This window comes from Syngnathus floridae, chromosome 19 (assembly GCF_059516105.1).
Source record: "Syngnathus floridae isolate MCC-2025c chromosome 19, RoL_Sflo_1.0, whole genome shotgun sequence".
Classification (NCBI taxonomy): domain Eukaryota; kingdom Metazoa; phylum Chordata; class Actinopteri; order Syngnathiformes; family Syngnathidae; genus Syngnathus; species Syngnathus floridae.
The window spans coordinates 4,773,165-4,792,397 of NC_142431.1; the positions used below are offsets into that span (position 1 = coordinate 4,773,165).

Below are 19,233 nucleotides of genomic sequence, written 5' to 3' on the forward strand. Positions count from 1 at the left end.
GACATTGCGCCTTATAGTCCGGTGCGTCTTATATATGGACCAAATTCCTAAATTTAACCTGGCCCGAAACATTGTGTCATGAAATCAATCATAAGTGGCCCGCTGAAGACTATGAATCATGAATCAAAAAGACTATGGATCATTATTTTGTGATAAAGTAATTTGTTGCATCTGAAGTTGAAATAAAAAAGATAAAATGGAGAATGATTTGATTTGGATTAAAAATCTGACATGATGCATTAATAGTGCGCCTTATACTCCGGTGCGCCTTATATAAGGACAAAGTTTTAAAATGGGCCATTTATTGAAGGTGCGCCTTATAGTCCGGTGCGCCTTATAGTCCGGAAAATACGGTACATGTAACAACACACACCTACAACAGACACAAGTGAGTCAGTTTGTAATATTTTATGTGGCACTGGACTCGTCGAACCTGTGAATCTCTAATTTTCTTCCCAATCTTCTCTCCTCTGCTTTCATAGGGTTTCTTTGTATTGGTCTTTGGAACGCTCCTTGACAGATCGGTATGTGCCTCAAATACATCTCAAATGAAAAATTTTAAAAACTGCTCTACAGCACATGAACCATGTTGTGTAGATGTAGCTGAAATCGACGATCCTTACAATTATTCCCAATTACTTTTTTTGTGTGTGCTTCATCTGAGAAAAGTGAAAGTTAACCCAACACACATTGGTCCTCATTTATTAATGCGCATATTGTGCGCAAAATGTGTGTACATGTGTAATGAATGATTCATCAATAATTTTGTACCTGAATTTGCCCATATTCTGCAACCAATTCGTAAGCAGAATTAATGAAGGAAGCTACTGACAAAATGGACAAGAAAAAAAATATTTTACCCTAGATTAATAATACATTGAAACTACAATCGTTTATATGAGTAATAATAATAATTTTCATGTGGACGCAATGATTCTGATGAACGAGTACTCTAATTTAACATTTAAAATGCAGTGACAGGAACAAAACAACTCTGTTGAACATTAGGCTGAATGTAACCTGCCACATCTTCAAACCATTTAAACTAACAGCTCAAATATTACTACAACTGTTTCATGACCCAAATTTGAAGCTTAATTTCTTGTCACGAAGAAAAAACTATTGTACAACTTTCGATGATGAGTTTAGCTGGGAATTAGGTTTCACTAAATTTTGTTTGCTAACATTTTCAGGTGCGGACCGAAATTGCAGAACCGTTTTCAAGACTCTATCAATCTTCTTCTGGAAGTGGGACAAGGGTAATAACACCGTTAATGGAAATTCTCATAGCAGCTTACATATCGTTTCTCCAATAATGTATTCATATGTGGTTCTGTCAATTCTTTTAGGTCACCTCTACTGGAACCTCATCAAGTATAGCCCAGTTTTTCAAGAACATTGGTAGAGGAGGTATAACAACCTTTTATAAGTGTCCAATTAAACATACTTCCTCTTTCCAAACAGCACAGCAAAGTTGTAGTTTTAAACTTATTCTTTATTTATGCAGGCAAGTTTTTTCACAAGCCCATACTAGTTGTCACCATTATGGCTTGCTTAATGTTTATTTCTGGTTTTTGGATAGGTGTTTTTCTGCGGCAACAGTACAAACAGTCAAACGCGTACAAATTGTATTAGGCCAAAATGAGCCTTAATCGCGCGATTAAAGAAAATGATGGCATTGAAAGGGGGTTGGATTAATCGTCTTAATAACTGGATTAACTGACATCAATAATATATATATATAATTTTTTTTGTGTTGTTTTATTTCAGGTGGTAACGAAACCAGTACCAGTGCATCATCTCAAGCTAACTGATCTTGATGACCACTGCACGTATCTCTGCTCAGGTTGACCAAGACACAAACGGTCTCCAAATACTGTTTGATTACTGAAAAATAATCTCATTCTAATGCTATAGAATAAAAAGAATTAAAATCTCAACACGACTGTCCAAATATCTTCTCGAAGGGGATATCAAATTCAACTTAGTGTAAACATGGTATTCTGACCACAATTGAATTAAACAAAATAATGTACTCGTTTTTAACCATCTCACTTTGGGTTGCCATTCCCACTCAATTCACAGTCTAAAATTACAAGATAGAAGAAATTATTGTAAAAAACCAAGATGTAGCTTTCACGTCGTAAAGAGGCCTAAATTTCACACAGAGTCAATTTGTAAGGAAATTGAGACGAGGTCATTGTTATACTTTTTGCAACACCCACCACAAAACAATCACAATATTCCACTATTTAAAAAAAAGAAAAGAAAAGAGAAAGAAAATTAAACATGCAGGAAAGAGCTCAATAAAGGTGACTGATCTGGAGATTAAATCTTCTTCCCTGCATGCGGTTGATGTTTTATTGTTAATTCGCCTTTTGAATTCACCTGAGGAAATAAGCACAAGAGAGAAACTGCTTTATATTTCTTTGCATGGCTTGATTCATAATCAATCAAAGTGTACCATTATAAGCTTCAACAGTTCCCCTCGAACCTGCGATACACACACACACACACACACAAATTGATTAGGTCACTTTTGTGTAGTAATTCTAATTCTAGTGATTTACTGCCTATTTTAACGAAATACACCAACCTTCTGCTCTGCAAAACAGCCTGACAACAATATAGAAAGTCCCTGCAAGACATTTGAATAGAGACAAACATAAAACAACTACTACATTGCTAAGTACAAAGACGTTTTTCATTTCAGTGAATAAATTGAAAAATTCAACTTTCTCATTTTCAGGCCAATCCAAACAAAATTGGAAAAGAAGATCCCCCAGTGGAATACCGTATTTTCCGCACTATAAGGCACACCTAAAAACCTCAAATTTTCTCACAGGACTTAGCATTTTGCTTGGGTTTGTGTGTGTGTTGAAATTACCTGAAAGGAATTGAGGATGCTGAAACTGTAGTTCATAATGTTAAAAAATGATCCTTCCGGGTCTGCTGTGAAGAGAAAGAATCCTACGATCCATGTCAGTCCAAAGACTGGCGTCAAAAAAACGATCACTTTGAGGATACTTTTGGCTGTTTTCCTGTAGTCTACATTTCTGCTATCGAGGACTGGAGACTTCACCAGAGTGACAATGACAACCACCACACAACAGAGATTTATCAGAGTGATGGCTCCAATTGGGAAAAGAAAAGAAGACAAAGAGCTCTGGAAGACCTTTCCAGGAACGAGCCAACATTCATCGTCGTGGTACCGCTTGCCGCTATATTTACAATACATGTAGGTGGATCCCACTATGAGCATTGGGAAGACGTAGCCTACTATGCTGGAGAGAGATATAAAAATATTTTTGCTCAGTGGGTTGAATACAAAAATCAAATGGTAGACTAGCATCAAGCTCATACATAGCATCCAGCAAAATGTGGCTAAGAAAAATAGATGTTTGCAGACAGTCGCAATTTCGCACCATGGAGGGTGCGTTGAGAGATCAGTTATTAGTGAGGAAATCAAGAAACTGCAGTGGCCAAGCAAGAGGAAAACGGCAATATTTACCATGGCTGTGTGGTAAAAATGTGAAAGGTTCGTTTTGACCACTGCTGACCACACCAGACACTGAATGATAAGAAAGATAAGCAAGGAGCAAATGGACACACACAGACCAACTATTGTAAGGTGTTCAAAAGGTTGTGTCAAATCACTATCGTAGCCAAACATGGCAGAGAATGGAGTCAAGTGGTCGCACTCACAGAGGATGTCGTCACCACCAACCATTGCTCTGCATCCTTCTTCTGACCATCTCCCTGTGGTGTTCCAAAAAACACAGAAAGTTTTTCCAGAGTTCTGCACCTTCTTGTTAAATTTCAACCTAATTCTTACAGATGATTCATCATTATCCTCCAGTGTTGCAGATATCAAAACTGGTGACGGCACAGTGTATGGGAAGTCGTTCTGTAATTTATCCGTCAGATTTTTCACAGCAAGAATTTTCAAAATTCCAGAGGACCTGTTCATATATACCGTGGTATTGTACGAAGTCACTTCACAGTTACCACCTGGGCAGACAGTGACCTCTAAATTTGGAGAGGTCAATCTTTGACCTCGGTTGATTTGGATGTTCTTCACTAAACCTTCCACAGACCAAAGATAATTTGATGACAGGTTATGAATAATGGACTCGTTGACTCCAGCCCAGGTTTGGGCCAACATATTACTTGCTGCATCAATGAAGACCTGAAATGCAAAAAAAAAACAGTGTTACATTTGAAACCACACTGTCATCTGTTGGTCGATATGAGAATGTCTGTTAAATTTGGATTGAATGTTATTTTTCTTTATGGTTAAACCTGCTCGTCTGATTCCCCTTGAAGTTCAAATACACCCTCCGGTCTATATTTTCAAAAATTAGTAAAAGATGCTGCAGAGTATTACTTATAAACGTACTTACCGGTAAGACACAGTTATCCAGGGGATTGATTTCTGATGCTTTAGCCATCACCTCAAGAATATGGATAGAGACAGTAAGGTCAGTCATCCTGTCTATTGAATTTGAATCCGACATCGAACTGTCCTGAAGTCCTTCAAAAATAGATTTGGCCCTCTCTGGAGTTGCCCCTTGTCCTTTCATGTAGTTCTAGAAATGTGAAAACTGTGATCAATCTTGATGATTTTCATGTTTGATTGTGTGCAGTCACGCTCACACACACACCTCTGCGACTTGTAAAAGGTTAAACAAATGGTTGCTGACACAATTGGAGAACACTGGCTGCCACTCTTTTCCTTTACAAGTGCGGGACTCGTAGCCAACTCTGCCCTTTGGACACTTTCGATTAAACACTGTGTCTCCATCTGGGGTCCTGGGCCATAAATCATCTTCTTTGCAAAATTTCTTACCCACTTGAACGATAGAGAAGAATTAGGATGCAATTGTGGAAAGAAAAATATGTGGAAAGAAACACTGGAAAATCCATTGTTGCATACCATAAATTACTGGAATGTCCAGTCTTGCACTTTTTTCTTGATCCTTGATGTTTTTAAAGGTGACTGTCACATAATGTGCTTCACTGGTTTCCTGGCAACTGATAACAGCTGTGAAATTGTGATCCAGTGAGTCCGCTGTGAGTGCTAGAAAAAAAATAAAGCATGTAAAGTTTAGAGTTACCGTATTGGCCCGAATATAAGACGACCCCGATTATAAGACGACCCCCTCTTTTTCAAGACTCAAGTTTGAAAAAGCCTTAGTCTAGAACCCGAATGTAAGACGACCCCCCCCTTTTTAAGTTTTATTTCATAAAAAAAAACTCGTCTTAAATTCGGGCCAATACGGTATATACAATTTTGCTTTCTAACTAAAGGGGATGCCAAAAACTAAATGGAAATCTATAAATAAAAGTGTCATTTAAAGCAGTGATTTCCAACCACTGTCTCATAAGCGTGTTGTGAAAGAAGTCGCCTGAATTTTTATTATTTATCTTACCTTGTATTTTATCTCCAACATTGTAGCTCCACGTGACTTTATAGGTCTCATTGTTGTTTTGGACTGTGGCAGTGACTGTAACATTTTGAGTGCTTTGTTTTTTAGAGCAGTCCACAGTAACAGGTTCAGCTGTCATGGCGATATCTTCGGGCAGGGTCGCCACTTTTAATTCTGTCCTCGCCGTATGTCTGATTGACCCACTTGTGAATTCACATTCATACGTGCCTGCAGTGAACATAAGTAGTGGTTATGAATGACATCATGTAATCAATCAACTATTTTACAAATTGAATATTTGATTCATTTATTTATTTGTTTTTAGCAGTGTATTATGAGCCCCTGAGCCTGGCTTTAAAGCCTACTTTGAAACCCTAACTCCAGTATGAAACCCGACTCTGAAGCCCCTGAACCTGGCTTTAAACCCTACTTTGAAACCTTAACTGCAGTATGAAACCCTACTCTGGAGCCCCTGAGCCTGGCTTTAAACCCTACTTTGAAACCCTAACTCCAGTATGAAACCCGACTCTGAAGCCCCTGAGCCTGGCTTTAAACCCTACTTTGGAACCCTAACTCCAGTATGAAACCCGACTCTGAAGCCCCTAAGCCTGGCTTTAAAGCCTACTTTGGAACCCTAACTCCAGTATGAAACCCGACTCTGAAGCGCCTGAGCCTGGCTTTAAAGCCTACTTTGAAACCCTAACTGCAGTATGAAACCCTACTCAGGAGCCCCCGAGCCTGGCTTTAAAGCCTACTCTGAAACCCTAACTACAGTATGAAACCCGACTCTGAAGCCCCTGAGCCTGGCTTTAAAGCCTGCTTTGGAACCCTAACTCCAGTATAAAACCCGACTCTGAAGCCCCCGAGCCTGGCTTTAAAGCCAACTTTCAAACCCTAACTGCAGTATGAAACCCTCTTCTGGAGCCCCTGAGCCTGGCTTTAAACCCTACTTTGAAACCCTAACTCCAGTATGAAACCCGACTCTGAAGCCCCTGAGCCTGGCTTTGAAGCCTACTTTGAAACCCTAATGGCAGTATGAAACCCTACTCTGGAGCCCCCGAGCCTGGCTTTAAACCCTATTTTGAAACCCTAACTCCAGTATGAAACCCGAATCTGAAGCCCCTGAGCCTGGCTTTAAAGCCTACTTTGAAACCCTAACTCCAGTATGAAACCCGACTCTGGAGCACCTGAGCCTGGCTTTAAACCCTATTTTGAAACCCTAACTCCAGTATGAAACCCGACTCTGAAGCCCCTGAGCCTGGCTTTAAAGCCAACTTTGAAACCATAACTCCAGTATGAAACCCGACTCTGGAGCCCCTGAGCCTGGCTTTAAAGCCTACTTTGAAACCTTAACTGCAGTATGAAACCCTACTCTGGAGCCCCTGAGCCTGGCTTTAAACCCTACTTTGAAACCCTAACTCCAGTATGAAACCCGACTCTGAAGCCCCTGAGCCTGGCTTTAAACCCTACTTTGGAACCCTAACTCCAGTATGAAACCCGACTCTGAAGCCCCTAAGCCTGGCTTTAAAGCCTACTTTGGAACCCTAACTCCAGTATTAAACCCGACTCTGAAGCGCCTGAGCCTGGCTTTAAAGCCTACTTTGAAACCCTAACTGCAGTATGAAACCCTACTCAGGAGCCCCCGAGCCTGGCTTTAAAGCCTACTCTGAAACCCTAACTACAGTATGAAACCCGACTCTGAAGCCCCTGAGCCTGGCTTTAAAGCCTGCTTTGGAACCCTAACTCCAGTATAAAACCCGACTCTGAAGCCCCCGAGCCTGGCTTTAAACCCAACTTTCAAACCCTAACTGCAGTATGAAACCCTCTTCTGGAGCCCCTGAGCCTGGCTTTAAACCCTACTTTGAAACCCTAACTCCAGTTTGAAACCCGACTCTGAAGCCCCTGAGCCTGGCTTTGAAGCCTACTTTGAAACCCTAATGGCAGTATGAAACCCTACTCTGGAGCCCCCGAGCCTGGCTTTAAACCCTATTTTGAAACCCTAACTCCAGTATGAAACCCGAATCTGAAGCCCCTGAGCCTGGCTTTAAAGCCTACTTTGAAACCCTAACTCCAGTATGAAACCCGACTCTGGAGCCCCTGAGCCTGGCTTTAAACCCTATTTTGAAACCCTAACTCCAGTATGAAACCCGACTCTGAAGCCCCTGAGCCTGGCTTTAAAGCCAACTTTGAAACCCTAACTCCAGTATGAAACCCGACTCTGGAGCCCCTGAGCCTGGCTTTAAAGCCTACTTTGAAACCTTAACTGCAGTATGAAACCCTACTCTGGAGCCCCTGAGCCTGGCTTTAAACCCTACTTTGAAACCCTAACTCCAGTATGAAACCCGACTCTGAAGCCCCTGAGCCTGGCTTTAAACCCTACTTTGGAACCCTAACTCCAGTATGAAACCCGACTCTGAAGCCCCTAAGCCTGGCTTTAAAGCCTACTTTGGAACCCTAACTCCAGTATGAAACCCGACTCTGAAGCGCCTGAGCCTGGCTTTAAAGCCTACTTTGAAACCCTAACTGCAGTATGAAACCCTACTCAGGAGCCCCCGAGCCTGGCTTTAAAGCCTACTCTGAAACCCTAACTACAGTATGAAACCCGACTCTGAAGCCCCTGAGCCTGGCTTTAAAGCCTGCTTTGGAACCCTAACTCCAGTATAAAACCCGACTCTGAAGCCCCCGAGCCTGGCTTTAATCCTTACTTTGGAACCCTAACTCCAGTATGAAACCCGACTCTGAAGCCCCTGAGCCTGGCTTTAAACCCTACTTTGGAACCCTAACTCCAGTATGAAAGCCTACTCTTGAGCCCCCAAGCCTGGCTTTAAAGCCTACTTTGAAACCTTAACTGCAGTATGAAACCCTACTCTGGAGCCCCTGAGCCTGGCTTTAAAGCCTACTCTGAAACCCTAACTACAGTATGAAACCCGACTCTGAAGCCCCTGAGCCTGGCTTTAAAACCTACTTTGGAACCCTAAATCCAGTATGAAACCCGACTCTGGAGCCCCTGAGCCTGGCTTTAAAACCTACTTTGGAACCCTAAATCCAGTATGAAACCCGACTCTGGAGCCCCTGAGCCTGGCTTTAAACCCTACTTTGAAACCCTAACTCCAGTATGAAACCCGACTCTGGAGCCCCCGAGCCCGGCTTTAAACCCTACTTTGAAACCCTAACTCTAGTAAGAAACCCTACTCTGGAGCCCCTGAGCCTGGCTTTGAACCCTACTTTGAAACCCTAACTCCAGTATGAAACCCGACTCTGAAGCCCCTGAGCCTGGCTTTAAACCCTACTTTGGAACCCTAACTCCAGTATGAAAGCCTACTCTTGAGCCCCCAAGCCTGGCTTTAAACCCTACTTTGAAACGCTAACTTCAGTATGAAACCTGACTCTGAAGCCCCTTAGCCTGGCTTTAAAGCCTACTTTGAAACCCTAACTCCAGTATAAAACCCGACTCTGGAGCCCCTGAGCCTGGCTTTAAAGCCTACTTTGGAACCCTAACTCCAGTATGAAACCCGACTCTGAAGCCCCTAAGCCTGGCTTTAAAGCCTACTTTGGAACCCTAACTCCAGTATGAAACCCGACTCTGAAGCGCCTGAGCCTGGCTTTAAAGCCTACTTTGAAACCCTAACTGCAGTATGAAACCCTACTCAGGAGCCCCCGAGCCTGGCTTTAAAGCCTACTCTGAAACCCTAACTACAGTATGAAACCCGACTCTGAAGCCCCTGAGCCTGGCTTTAAAACCTACTTTGGAACCCTAAATCCAGTATGAAACCCGACTCTGGAGCCCCTGAGCCTGGCTTTAAACCCTACTTTGAAACCCTAACTGCAGTATGAAACCCTCTTCTGGAGCCCCTGAGCCTGGCTTTAAAGCCTGCTTTGGAACCCTAACTCCAGTATAAAACCCGACTCTGAAGCCCCTGAGCCTGGCTTTAAAGCCAACTTTGAAACCCTAACTGCAGTATGAAACCCTACTCTGGAGCCCCTGAGCCTGGCTTTAAAGCCAACTTTGAAACCCTAACTCCAGTATGAAACCCGACTCTGAAGCCCATGAGCCTGGCTTTAAAGCCAACTTTGAAACCCTAACTCCAGTATGAAACCCGACTCTGGAGCCCCTGAGCCTGGCTTTAAAGCCTGCTTTGGAACCCTAACTCCAGTATAAAACCCGACTCTGAAGCCCCCGAGCCTGGCTTTAAAGCCAACTTTCAAACCCTAACTGCAGTATGAAACCCTCTTCTGGAGCCCCTGAGCCTGGCTTTAAACCCTACTTTGAAACCCTAACTCCAGTATGAAACCCTACTCTGGAGCCCCTGAGCCTGGCTTTAAACCCTACTTTGAAACCCTAACTCCAGTATGAAACCCGACTCTGAAGCCCCTGAGCCTGGCTTTAAACCCTACTTTGGAACCCTAACTCCAGTATGAAACCCGACTCTGAAGCCCCTAAGCCTGGCTTTAAAGCCTACTTTGGAACCCTAACTCCAGTATGAAACCCGACTCTGAAGCGCCTGAGCCTGGCTTTAAAGCCTACTTTGAAACCCTAACTGCAGTATGAAACCCTACTCAGGAGCCCCCGAGCCTGGCTTTAAAGCCTACTCTGAAACCCTAACTACAGTATGAAACCCGACTCTGGAGCCCCCGAGCCCGGCTTTAAACCCTACTTTGAAACCCTAACTCTAGTAAGAAACCCTACTCTGGAGCCCCTGAGCCTGGCTTTGAACCCTACTTTGAAACCCTAACTCCAGTATGAAACCCGACTCTGAAGCCCCTGAGCCTGGCTTTAAACCCTACTTTGGAACCCTAACTCCAGTATGAAACCCGACTCTGAAGCCCCTGAGCCTGGCTTTAAAGCCTACTTTGGAACCCTAACTCCAGTATGAAACCCGACTCTGGAGCCCCTGAGCCTGGCTTTAAAGCCAACTTTGAAACCCTAACTCCAGTATGAAACCCGACTCTGAAGCCCATGAGCCTGGCTTTAAAGCCAACTTTGAAACCCTAACTCCAGTATGAAACCCGACTCTGAAGCCCCTGAGCCTGGCTTTAAAGCCTACTTTGAAACCCTAACTCCAGTATGAAACCCGACTCTGGAGCCCCTGAGCCTGGCTTTAAAGCCAACTTTGGAACCCTAACTGCAGTATGAAACCCTACTCTGGAGCCCCTGAGCCTGGCTTTGAACCCTACTTTGAAACCCTAACTCCAGTATGAAACCCGACTCTGAAGCCCCTGAGCCTGGCTTTAAAGCCTGCTTTGGAACCCTAACTCCAGTATAAAACCCGACTCTGAAGCCCCTGAGCCTGGCTTTAAAGCCAACTTTGAAACCCTAACTGCAGTATGAAACCCTACTCTGGAGCCCCTGAGCCTGGCTTTGAAGCCTACTTTGAAACCCTAACTCCAGTATGAAACCCTACTCTGGAGCCCCTGAGCCTGGCTTTAAACCCTACTTTGAAACCCTAACTGCAGTATGAAACCCGACTCTGAAGCCCCTGAGCCTGGCTTTAAAGCCTACTTTGAAACCCTAACTCCAGTATGAAACCCGACTCTGGAGCCCCTGAGCCTGGCTTTAAAGCCTACTTTGGAACCCTAACTCCAGTATGAAACCCGACTCTGAAGCGCCTGAGCCTGGCTTTAAAGCCTACTTTGAAACCCTAACTCCAGTATGAAACCCGACTCTGAAGCCCCTGAGCCTGGCTTTAAAGCCTACTTTGAAACCCTAACTGCAGTATGAAACCCTGCTCTGGAGCCCCCGAGCCTGGCTTTAAACCCTACTTTGAAACCCTAACTCCAGTATGAAACCTGACTCTGAAGCCCTTGAGCCTGGCTTTAAAGCCTACTTTAAAACCCTAACTGCAGTATGAAACCCTACTCTGGATCCCCTGAGCCTGGCTTTGAACCCTACTTTGAAACCCTAACTCCAGTATGAAACCCGACTCTGAAGCCCCTGAGCCTGGCTTTAAAGCCTACTTTGAAACCCTAACTGAAGTATGAAACCCTACTCTGGAGCCCCAGAGCCTGGCTTTAAACCCTACTTTGAAACCCTAACTCCAGTATGAAACCTGACTCTGAAGCCCTCGAGCCTGGCTTTAAAGCCTACTTTGAAACCCTAACTCCTGTATGAAACACTACTCTGGAGCCCCTGAGCCTGGCTTCAAAGCCTACTTTGAAACCCTAACTAGAGTATGAAACCCTGCTCTGGAGCCCCCGAGCCTGGCTTTAAACCCTACTTTGAAACCCTAACTCCAGTATGAAACCCGACTCTGAAGCCCCTGAGCCTGGCTTTAAAGCCAACTTTGGAACCCTAACTCCAGTATGAAAGCCGACTCTGGAGCCCCTGAGCCTGGCTTTAAAGCCTACTTTGAAACCCTAACTGCAGTATGAAACCCTGCTCTGGAGCCCCCGAGCCTGGCTTTAAACCCTACTTTGAAACCCTAACTCCAGTATGAAACCTAACTCTGAAGCCCTTGAGCCTGGCTTTAAAGCCTACTTTAAAACCCTAACTGCAGTATGAAACCCTACTCTGGATCCCCTGAGCCTGGCTTTGAACCCTACTTTGAAACCCTAACTCCAGTATGAAACCCGACTCTGAAGCCCCTGAGCCTGGATTTAAACCCTACTTTGGAACCCTAACTCTAGTATGAAACCCGACTCTGAAGCCCCTGAGCCTGGCTTTAAACCCTACTTTGAAACCCTAACTGCAGTATGAAACCCTACTCTGGAGCCCCCGATCCTGGCTTTAAACCCTACTTTGAAACCCTAACTCCAGTATGAAACCTGACTCTGAAGCCCCTGAGCCTGGCTTTAAACCCTACTGTGGAACCCTAACTCCAGTATGAAACCCGACTCTGAAGCCCCTGAGCCTGGCTTTAAAGCCTATTTTGGAACCCTAACTCCAGTATGAAACCCGACTGTGAAGCCCCTGAGCCTGGCTTTAAAGCCAACTTTGAAACCCTAACTCCAGTATGAAACCCGACTCTGGAGCCCCTGAGCCTGGCTTTAAAGCCTACTTTGAAACCCTAACTCCAGTATGAAACCCGACTCGGAAACCCCTGAGCCTAGCTTTAAAGCCTACTTTAAAACCCTAACTGCAGTATGAAACTCTACTCTGGATCCCCTGAGCCTGGCTTTGAACCCTACTTTGAAACCCTAACTCCAGTATGAAACCCGACTCTGAAGCCCCTGTGCCTGGCTTTAAACCCTACTTTGGAACCCTAACTCCAGTATGAAACCCGACTCTGAAGCCCCTGAGCCTGGCTTTAAAGCCTACTTTGGAACCCTAACTCCAGTATAAAACCCGACTGTGAAGCCCCTGAGCCTGGCTTTAAAGCCAACTTTGAAACCCTAACTCCAGTATGAAACCCGACTCTGGAGCCCCTGAGCCTGGCTTTAAAGCCTACTTTGAAACCCTAACTGCAGTATGAAACCCGACTCTGGAGCCCCTGAGCCTGGCTTTAAAGCCTACTTTGAAACCCTAACTGCAGTATGAAACCCTACTCTGGAGCCCCTGAGCCTGGCTTTAAACCCTACTTTGAAACCCTAACTCCAGTATGAAACCCGACTCTGAAGCCCCTGAGCCTGGATTTAAACCCTACTTTGGAACCCTAACTCCAGTATGAAACCCGACTCTGAAGCCCCTGAGCCTGGCTTTAAACCCTACTTTGAAACCCTAACTCCAGTATGAAACCCTACTCTGGAGCCCCTGAGCCTGGCTTTAAACCCTACTTTGAAACCCTAACTCCAGTATGAAACCCGACTTTGGAGCCCCCGAGCCTGGCTTTAAGCCCTACTTACAAACCCTAACTCTAGTAAGAAACCCTACTCTGGAGCCCCTGAGCCTGGCTTTAAACCCTACTTTGAAACCCGACTCTGGAGCCCCTGAGCCTGGCTTTAAAGCCTACTTTGTAACCCTAACTCCAGTATGAAACCCGACTCTGGAGCCCCTGAGCCTTGCTTTAAAGCCTACTTTGAAACTCTAACTGCAGTATGAAACCCTACTCTGGAGCCCCTGAGCCTGGCTTTAAAGCCTACTTTGAAACCCTAACTGCAGTATGAAACCCGACTCTGAAGCCCCTGAGCCTGGCTTTAAACCCTACTTTGAAACCCTAACTCCAGTATGAAACCCTACTCTGGAGCCCCTGAGCCTGGCTTTAAACCCTACTTTGAAACCCTAACTGCAGTATGAAACCCGACTCTGAAGCCCCTGAGCCTGGCTTTAAAGCCTACTTTGAAACCCTAACTATAGTATGAAACCCGACTCTGAAGCCCCTCAGCCTGGCTTTAAAGCCTACTTTGGAACCCTAACTGCAGTATGAAACCCGACTCTGAAGCCCCTGAGCCTGGCTTTAAAGCCTACTTTGGAACCCTAACTCCAGTATGAAACCCGACTCTGAAGCCCCTGAGCCTGGCTTTAAACCCTACTTTGGAACCCTAACTCCAGTATGAAACCCGACTCTGAAGCCCCTGAGCCTGGCTTTAAAGCCTACTTTGAAACCCTAACTCCAGTATGAAACCCGACTCTGAAGCCCCTGAGCCTGGCTTTAAACCTTACTTTGGAACCCTAACTCCAGTATGAAACTCGATTCTGAAGCCCCTGAGCCTGGCTTTAATCCTTACTTTGGAACCCTAACTCCAGTATGAAACCCGACTCTGAAGCCCCTGAGCCTGGCTTTAAAGCCTACTTTAGAACCCTAAATCAAGTATGAAACCCGACTCTGGAGCCCCTGAGCCTGGCTTTAAAGCCAACTTTGAAACCCTTACTGCAGTATGAAACCCGACTCTGGAGCCCCTGAGCCTGGCTTTGAACCCTACTTTGGAACCCTAACTCCAGTATGAAACCCGACTCTGAAGCCCCTGAGCCTGGCTTCAAAGCCTACTTTGAAACCCTAACTCCAGTATGAAACCCTACTCTGAAGCCCCTGAGCCTGGCTTTAAAGCCTACTTTGAAACCCTAACTCCAGTATGAAACCCGACTCTGGAGCCCCTGAGCCTGGCTTTAAAGCCTACTTTGAAACCCTAACTGCAGTATGAAACCCGACTCTGGAGCCCCTGAGCCTGGCTTTAAAGCCAACTTTGGAACCCTAACTGCAGTATGAAACCCTACTCTGGAGCCCCTGAGCCTGGCTTTAAAGCCTACTTTGAAACCCTAACTCCAGTATGAAAGCTCACTCTGAAGCCCCTGAGCCTGGCTTTAAAGCCTACTTTGGAACCCTAATTCCAGTATGAAACCCGACTCTGAAGCCCCTGAGCCTGGCTTTAAAGCCAACTTTGGAACCCTAACTGCAGTATGAAACCCTACTCTGGAGCCCCTGAGCCTGGCTTTAAAGCCTCCTTTGAAACCCTAACTGCAGTGTGAAACCCGACTCTGAAGCACCTGAGCCTGGCTTTAAAGCCTACTTTGAAACCCTAACTCCAGTATGAAAGCTGACTCTGAAGCACCTGAGCCTGGCTTTAAAGCCTACTTTGAAACCCTAACTCCAGTATGAAAGCCCATTCTGAACCCATGAGCCTGGCTTTAAAGCCTACTTTGGAACCCTTACTCCAGTATGAAACCTGACTCTGAAGCCCCTGAGCCTGGCTTTAAAGCCTACTTTGAAACCCTAACTCCAGTATGAAAGCCCACTCTGAAGCCCCTGAGCCTGGCTTCAAAGCCTACTTTGAAACCCTAACTCCAGTATGAAACCCTACTCTGAAGCCCCTGAGCCTGGCTTTAAACCCTGCTTTGAAACCCTAACTCTAGATGACTGTAAAAAGTAACAGTGCTTGCATTTTGATATTTGTTTCCTAACTTCATACTCACCCGCCCAGATGTTTGTTACATTATGAAGCCTCACGGCAGTGCAAGATTTATTCGTGGCACAGTTTGAGTCGAGTTTCACCACACTGCCATTGTTAAGCTCAAAATACTCATTCCTCCTGATGATTTTCCAGCTAGACTTATTCAATACCCCGTCTAAAGTACAGTTCAGTGTTGCCTCTGACATGTAAGGAACACATGTTTCTGTTGATTCGATGGTGACAATATCTATGTGAGAAAGAAAACACATTAGTTAAATGTACGGTATGGTCCAGGGGTGAAGAACAATAAAAGTCATGGATCAACTTGACCTATGTGGAAAATACCATTTCTCAACAGAGGAGGCTTACTAAACAGAATTAGTAGTCTCTCAAATTTTAAAAATCAATTAAGATGTTAAAAAAAAAAAAAATCTCTATGCATACGTATACACTTTTTGCATTTGGTGAGCTGAACTAGTCTCTTTCCAGAAACTGATTTCAATTTATGGTGATTGTTTTATTATGTCTTTATCACAGTGTGACCCCCACTAAGCCCCTGCAAACAAAATTAGATACTAATTAGCATTATAAAACATCAAACATTTACTTGCCTGATGAGGTGATCCTGAAATTAGCCCTAAGACTGGCTTCCAATGTCGACACAATGCCCTGGAGTCTCGACGTTGCACATTTGTTGTTAAGACCCACTTCAAAGTCCAGAGAACGGTTGGAAAGCCTTTAAGATTGAGAAGAACTCAAAAAAACATATTTGGTGATAGCAGCAAAACTTGAAGTGATATTAAGATCTATGCTTGAATGATCATAAATCAAAACATAAAGATGATGACAGAAGTCTTTGCACATTAGACTTACAAAAAATAAATACAATTTCAGAAATCATAATGGATTTTTAGTTATTTCTATAGATTTACGTATTTGTAAAAATAAGATGTTTAGATATACAGAGACAATTGCTTTTTGTTACATTCTTCAGACAGCGACAATATTGATATTTGATACTAGTTCACCAATTCTGTATTAAAACAAACAGTTCGATATGTGTCAATACTGATATTTCTATTTTAATAAATATAACCTTTTTATTCAGTACAATACCTCAGACCAGTAATGTTCAAGTGTTGAAAACCATGAAGTTCTCGAAAGGCAGTTTCAAGCTTTAAAAGGAAAATCACCAAAAAGGTGTTTAATTTGATTTAAACAAAAAAAAAACAAAAAAAGATAATTCAAATAATATAATTAAAATTGTGTACCTGTTCAATTTTGTTTAAATCCCACATGGTTCCATTTAGTTTTGAAGTTCCAATGAGTTTGTCTGTGGAGATGATGATAGGAGTTTTGACCTCATCATTTCACACAAATGCAATCAATAATCAATGAGATTCATTACATCACCTCAAATTAATTACATATTAGCGAGTTCGACATCTGGTGATCTCTTACCTTGGACCTTGGGTAAGCAAACTGTTGTGGATTCCATCACCTTGTTTTTGCATATTCTTTTTCTGCAGCAGCATAGCTCATTGCTCCGAGTGCACCCATCAGAGCAGCTGCACAAGTATTTACCATTGTAAATTAGACAACCTAGAATAAGAAACAGGTTGCTTTTCGCAGTTCTACCTCGCTTTATGACAAAAGAAGCTGATCAGTAATCTGTATGACGTACCTACAACTGTTTGTTTTTGGCCATCAGTCACCACTACCACTTCTTTACCTTTGGTATCGAGCCCCTGGCAATATGTTGCTGCAGCCGAGTCTGATGAGTCAATGAGACAGATTTGAGGGTGAGGGGTGGGGATTCAGATAATGATTTTATTTTGTTTTTTAATTCAAACTTGGTAGTTGGACCAGAAAGGTATATCCAGCTTTATAAAAACCTCAGTGTAGCAGTTAATAATGAGCATAGAAAAACAGAGAAGGTAGTTATACATTACCGGCAGCACAGGCCTGCAAATCACAACAACAGATTGAAATGAAACATAATTTCAATCACAATCACACAGCACAATGTGAAGAATCATTATTACCTGATAGTACATGAACAAAGATCCCATCACGAACATGATGGAAAACATTGTGTTCCTAATGGAAAAGTGTAACAATTCAATAACCACTACATTGAAATAAATTTTATTATGGAAAGTAGGGCTTGTTGTCACATTGCTAAGTTGTCACGTTCTCCACTAGAGGGCGGTATTTAAATGTGAATTACTCATTTTCTTCCTTATATGTTTTGTTTGTCTGTGGACCAATTGGGTGTAATATGTCTTGTCACTGTGGGATAGTAGGAAACGCAATTTCGATCTCTTTCTATGTCTTGACATGTGAAGAAATTGACAATAAAGCAGACTTTGACTTCATTTGGTCATGGGTTAGTGATGTGCATTCCAGTTCTTTTAAGTCACTCAAAAGATTCTTTCAAAAGAATCGGTCACTGAATTGTTCGCTACATTTTCTTATTTATTTATTTATTTATTTATTTATTTATTTATTTATTTATTTATTTATTTATTTATTTATTTATATGAATAACTTCCTAAAGTGATTTGTTCTTTTTTCAGTTCATATGATTCCAACCAGTAGGTGTCGGTAATGCGCATTGAAGCTGGTGCCACCTCGCTGTTAAACAAAACGAAGAAGAACATGACGTAACTTCCTGTTCACGAACGAGTCGTGAATTCCATTTCCCGTTCAACAACTGAACGTATCTGTGAATGAGTCAGTGAGTGATTTGCATTTCCAGTTCTTCACGAGAACGGATCAGTGAGGGAACGAATCCTGACTTTCCCGTTCGCGAACGAGTTAATGGGTGAACTGCCTTCCTTCCCGTGCATCAACGGATCAGTCAGTGAATGTGTTGCGTCTCCCTCCTGGCGTGAACTATGTAAGCCAGAATGTCAATTTAAGAAAGAAAGAAAGAAAGAAAGAAAGAAAGAAAGAAAGAAAGAAAGAAAGAAAGAAAGAAAGAACCACACTGAAACACCACTTCTTTTATGCACGTTGTCTCCAAGCTAACGGCTAACTTTATTGCATGAAGGGATGGGCTGTTTTGCAACAACGGGGAGATTATGCTTCTCTTTGGGTAATCTTGATTTTATAACACTTATAATAGTTTTTAAATAACGTGTGTGCATATATAGGCCTAAATATTGTTATCCAATATATCTACTGCAATTTCACATTAGATTGCTGGTTTGAAAAGTTTACTTGTATTATTATTATTACTATTATTGTTGTTTTGTTGTTGTTGTTGTTTGTTGTTGTTGTAATAAACATTTATTTTAAAACTTGTTTGGTGTTTTATTCCTTGTTTTTATATTCGCCAATTAAAACATAATCAGAGATTTGGTTAACTGCTTTGTATGACAATATGTATGTGTTTTAGGTTGTTATATGAGTCAGTGTACCCCAAAATAACAAATGTCGGCATAACGGATTTTTTTTTCCAACCTTTTATTCATTCGGTATAATAACACCATCAACTCCAATGCAACAAATACAAAGTTAGAACATCAGTTGAAATAGCCGACTGGTTAGTGACACGGGCTCTTACCCGGAAAGAACTTGGTTCAATCCTAGGAGTACCCATAAACCTAAATGTGCTTTTAGACTTGGAACCTCACTTTGAATGTGTTTTTTACGTTTAGCTCCTGCAGAACGTGAAAATGAACATAATCTTTTCACGCAGATGTGTTTAACGAAGGTAAATTGGAAAACATATTGGAACACGGCTCCAAAGACTAGAGCTTGACACCTGTGACCTTTGACCATGATATTTCCCTAATAAAGTGGCCTGTCATTAGGTACACTTGAAAATGGCAGTGTACCTAATGGAGTGTCCGTGTGATTCCCTCGTTAAGTGCACCTGCGTGAAAAGTTTTAGCTCCTGCAGAACTAAAAATGACCAAAAACTTTTCACGCAGGTGTTTTTAACGAGGGTAACTTGGAAAACATATTGGAACGCGGCCCCGAGGACTAGAGCTTGCCACCTGTGACCTTTGACCAGGATATTAACCCTAATAAA

The 19,233-nt window shown here is 43.0% G+C and overlaps 2 protein-coding genes across 15 annotated transcripts in view; one reads left to right on the forward strand and one right to left on the reverse strand.

Annotated features, from left to right (window-relative positions):
* Positions 1–5,190, forward strand: part of LOC148381763 (uncharacterized) — a 22,316-nt gene extending 17,126 nt beyond the window's left edge. Inside the window, exons 34-38 of one of the 2 annotated variants that reach the window (XM_088362120.1) lie at positions 483–524; positions 1,194–1,259; positions 1,350–1,410; positions 1,771–1,846; positions 2,750–5,190. In XM_088362120.1, the coding sequence (XP_088218246.1) occupies positions 483–524; positions 1,194–1,259; positions 1,350–1,410; positions 1,771–1,814 (213 nt within the window). In that variant the 3' untranslated portion in view covers positions 1,815–1,846; positions 2,750–5,190. Of the gene's footprint in view, positions 1–482; positions 525–1,193; positions 1,260–1,349; positions 1,411–1,770; positions 1,941–2,749 lie in introns of those variants that run through there. The other variant, XM_088362119.1, reaches the window with a different exon arrangement.
* On the reverse strand, positions 2,175–18,095 carry adgrf3b (adhesion G protein-coupled receptor F3b). Of its 13 annotated transcripts, none has more exons than XM_088362127.1 (17): positions 16,876–18,095; positions 16,653–16,793; positions 16,463–16,524; positions 16,308–16,366; positions 15,803–15,927; positions 15,214–15,438; positions 5,433–5,657; positions 4,937–5,080; positions 4,665–4,852; positions 4,404–4,589; positions 3,977–4,189; positions 3,836–3,907; positions 3,706–3,759; positions 2,888–3,571; positions 2,597–2,638; positions 2,465–2,494; positions 2,175–2,388 (listed from the first exon to the last, which is right to left on the reverse strand). In XM_088362127.1, the coding sequence occupies exons 2-17, from the start codon at positions 16,687–16,689 to the stop codon at positions 2,329–2,331; spliced, it is 2,406 nt and encodes an 801-aa protein (XP_088218253.1). In that variant the 5' UTR covers positions 16,690–16,793; positions 16,876–18,095; the 3' UTR covers positions 2,175–2,328. The 13 variants fall into 13 exon arrangements, 8 of the variants coding, with proteins under 8 accessions (XP_088218253.1, XP_088218252.1, XP_088218251.1 ...); XR_015854403.1 differs by having other exon boundaries at positions 2,322–2,388; positions 2,888–2,952; positions 3,512–3,571; positions 3,836–4,189; positions 16,876–18,089; XR_015854404.1 differs by having other exon boundaries at positions 2,597–2,952; positions 3,512–3,571; positions 3,836–4,189; positions 16,876–18,090.
* Positions 18,096–19,233: the final 1,138 nt, after the last annotated feature.

What these genes read in the sequence shown, in the direction of transcription:
- adgrf3b (XM_088362124.1), bottom strand. Translation starts at nt 16,689, where the DNA reads ATGGAATCCACAACAGTTTGCTTACCCAAGGTCCAAG. An exon ending in ACCTTTTACAAGTCGCAGAG is followed by an intron (nt 4,590 to 4,664) that starts GTGTGTGTGTGA and finishes TCACATTTCTAG; the next exon opens with AACTACATGAAAGGACAAGG. An exon ending in GCTGTTTTGCAGAGCAGAAG is followed by an intron (nt 2,495 to 2,596) that starts GTTGGTGTATTT and finishes TGTGTATCGCAG; the next exon opens with GTTCGAGGGGAACTGTTGAA.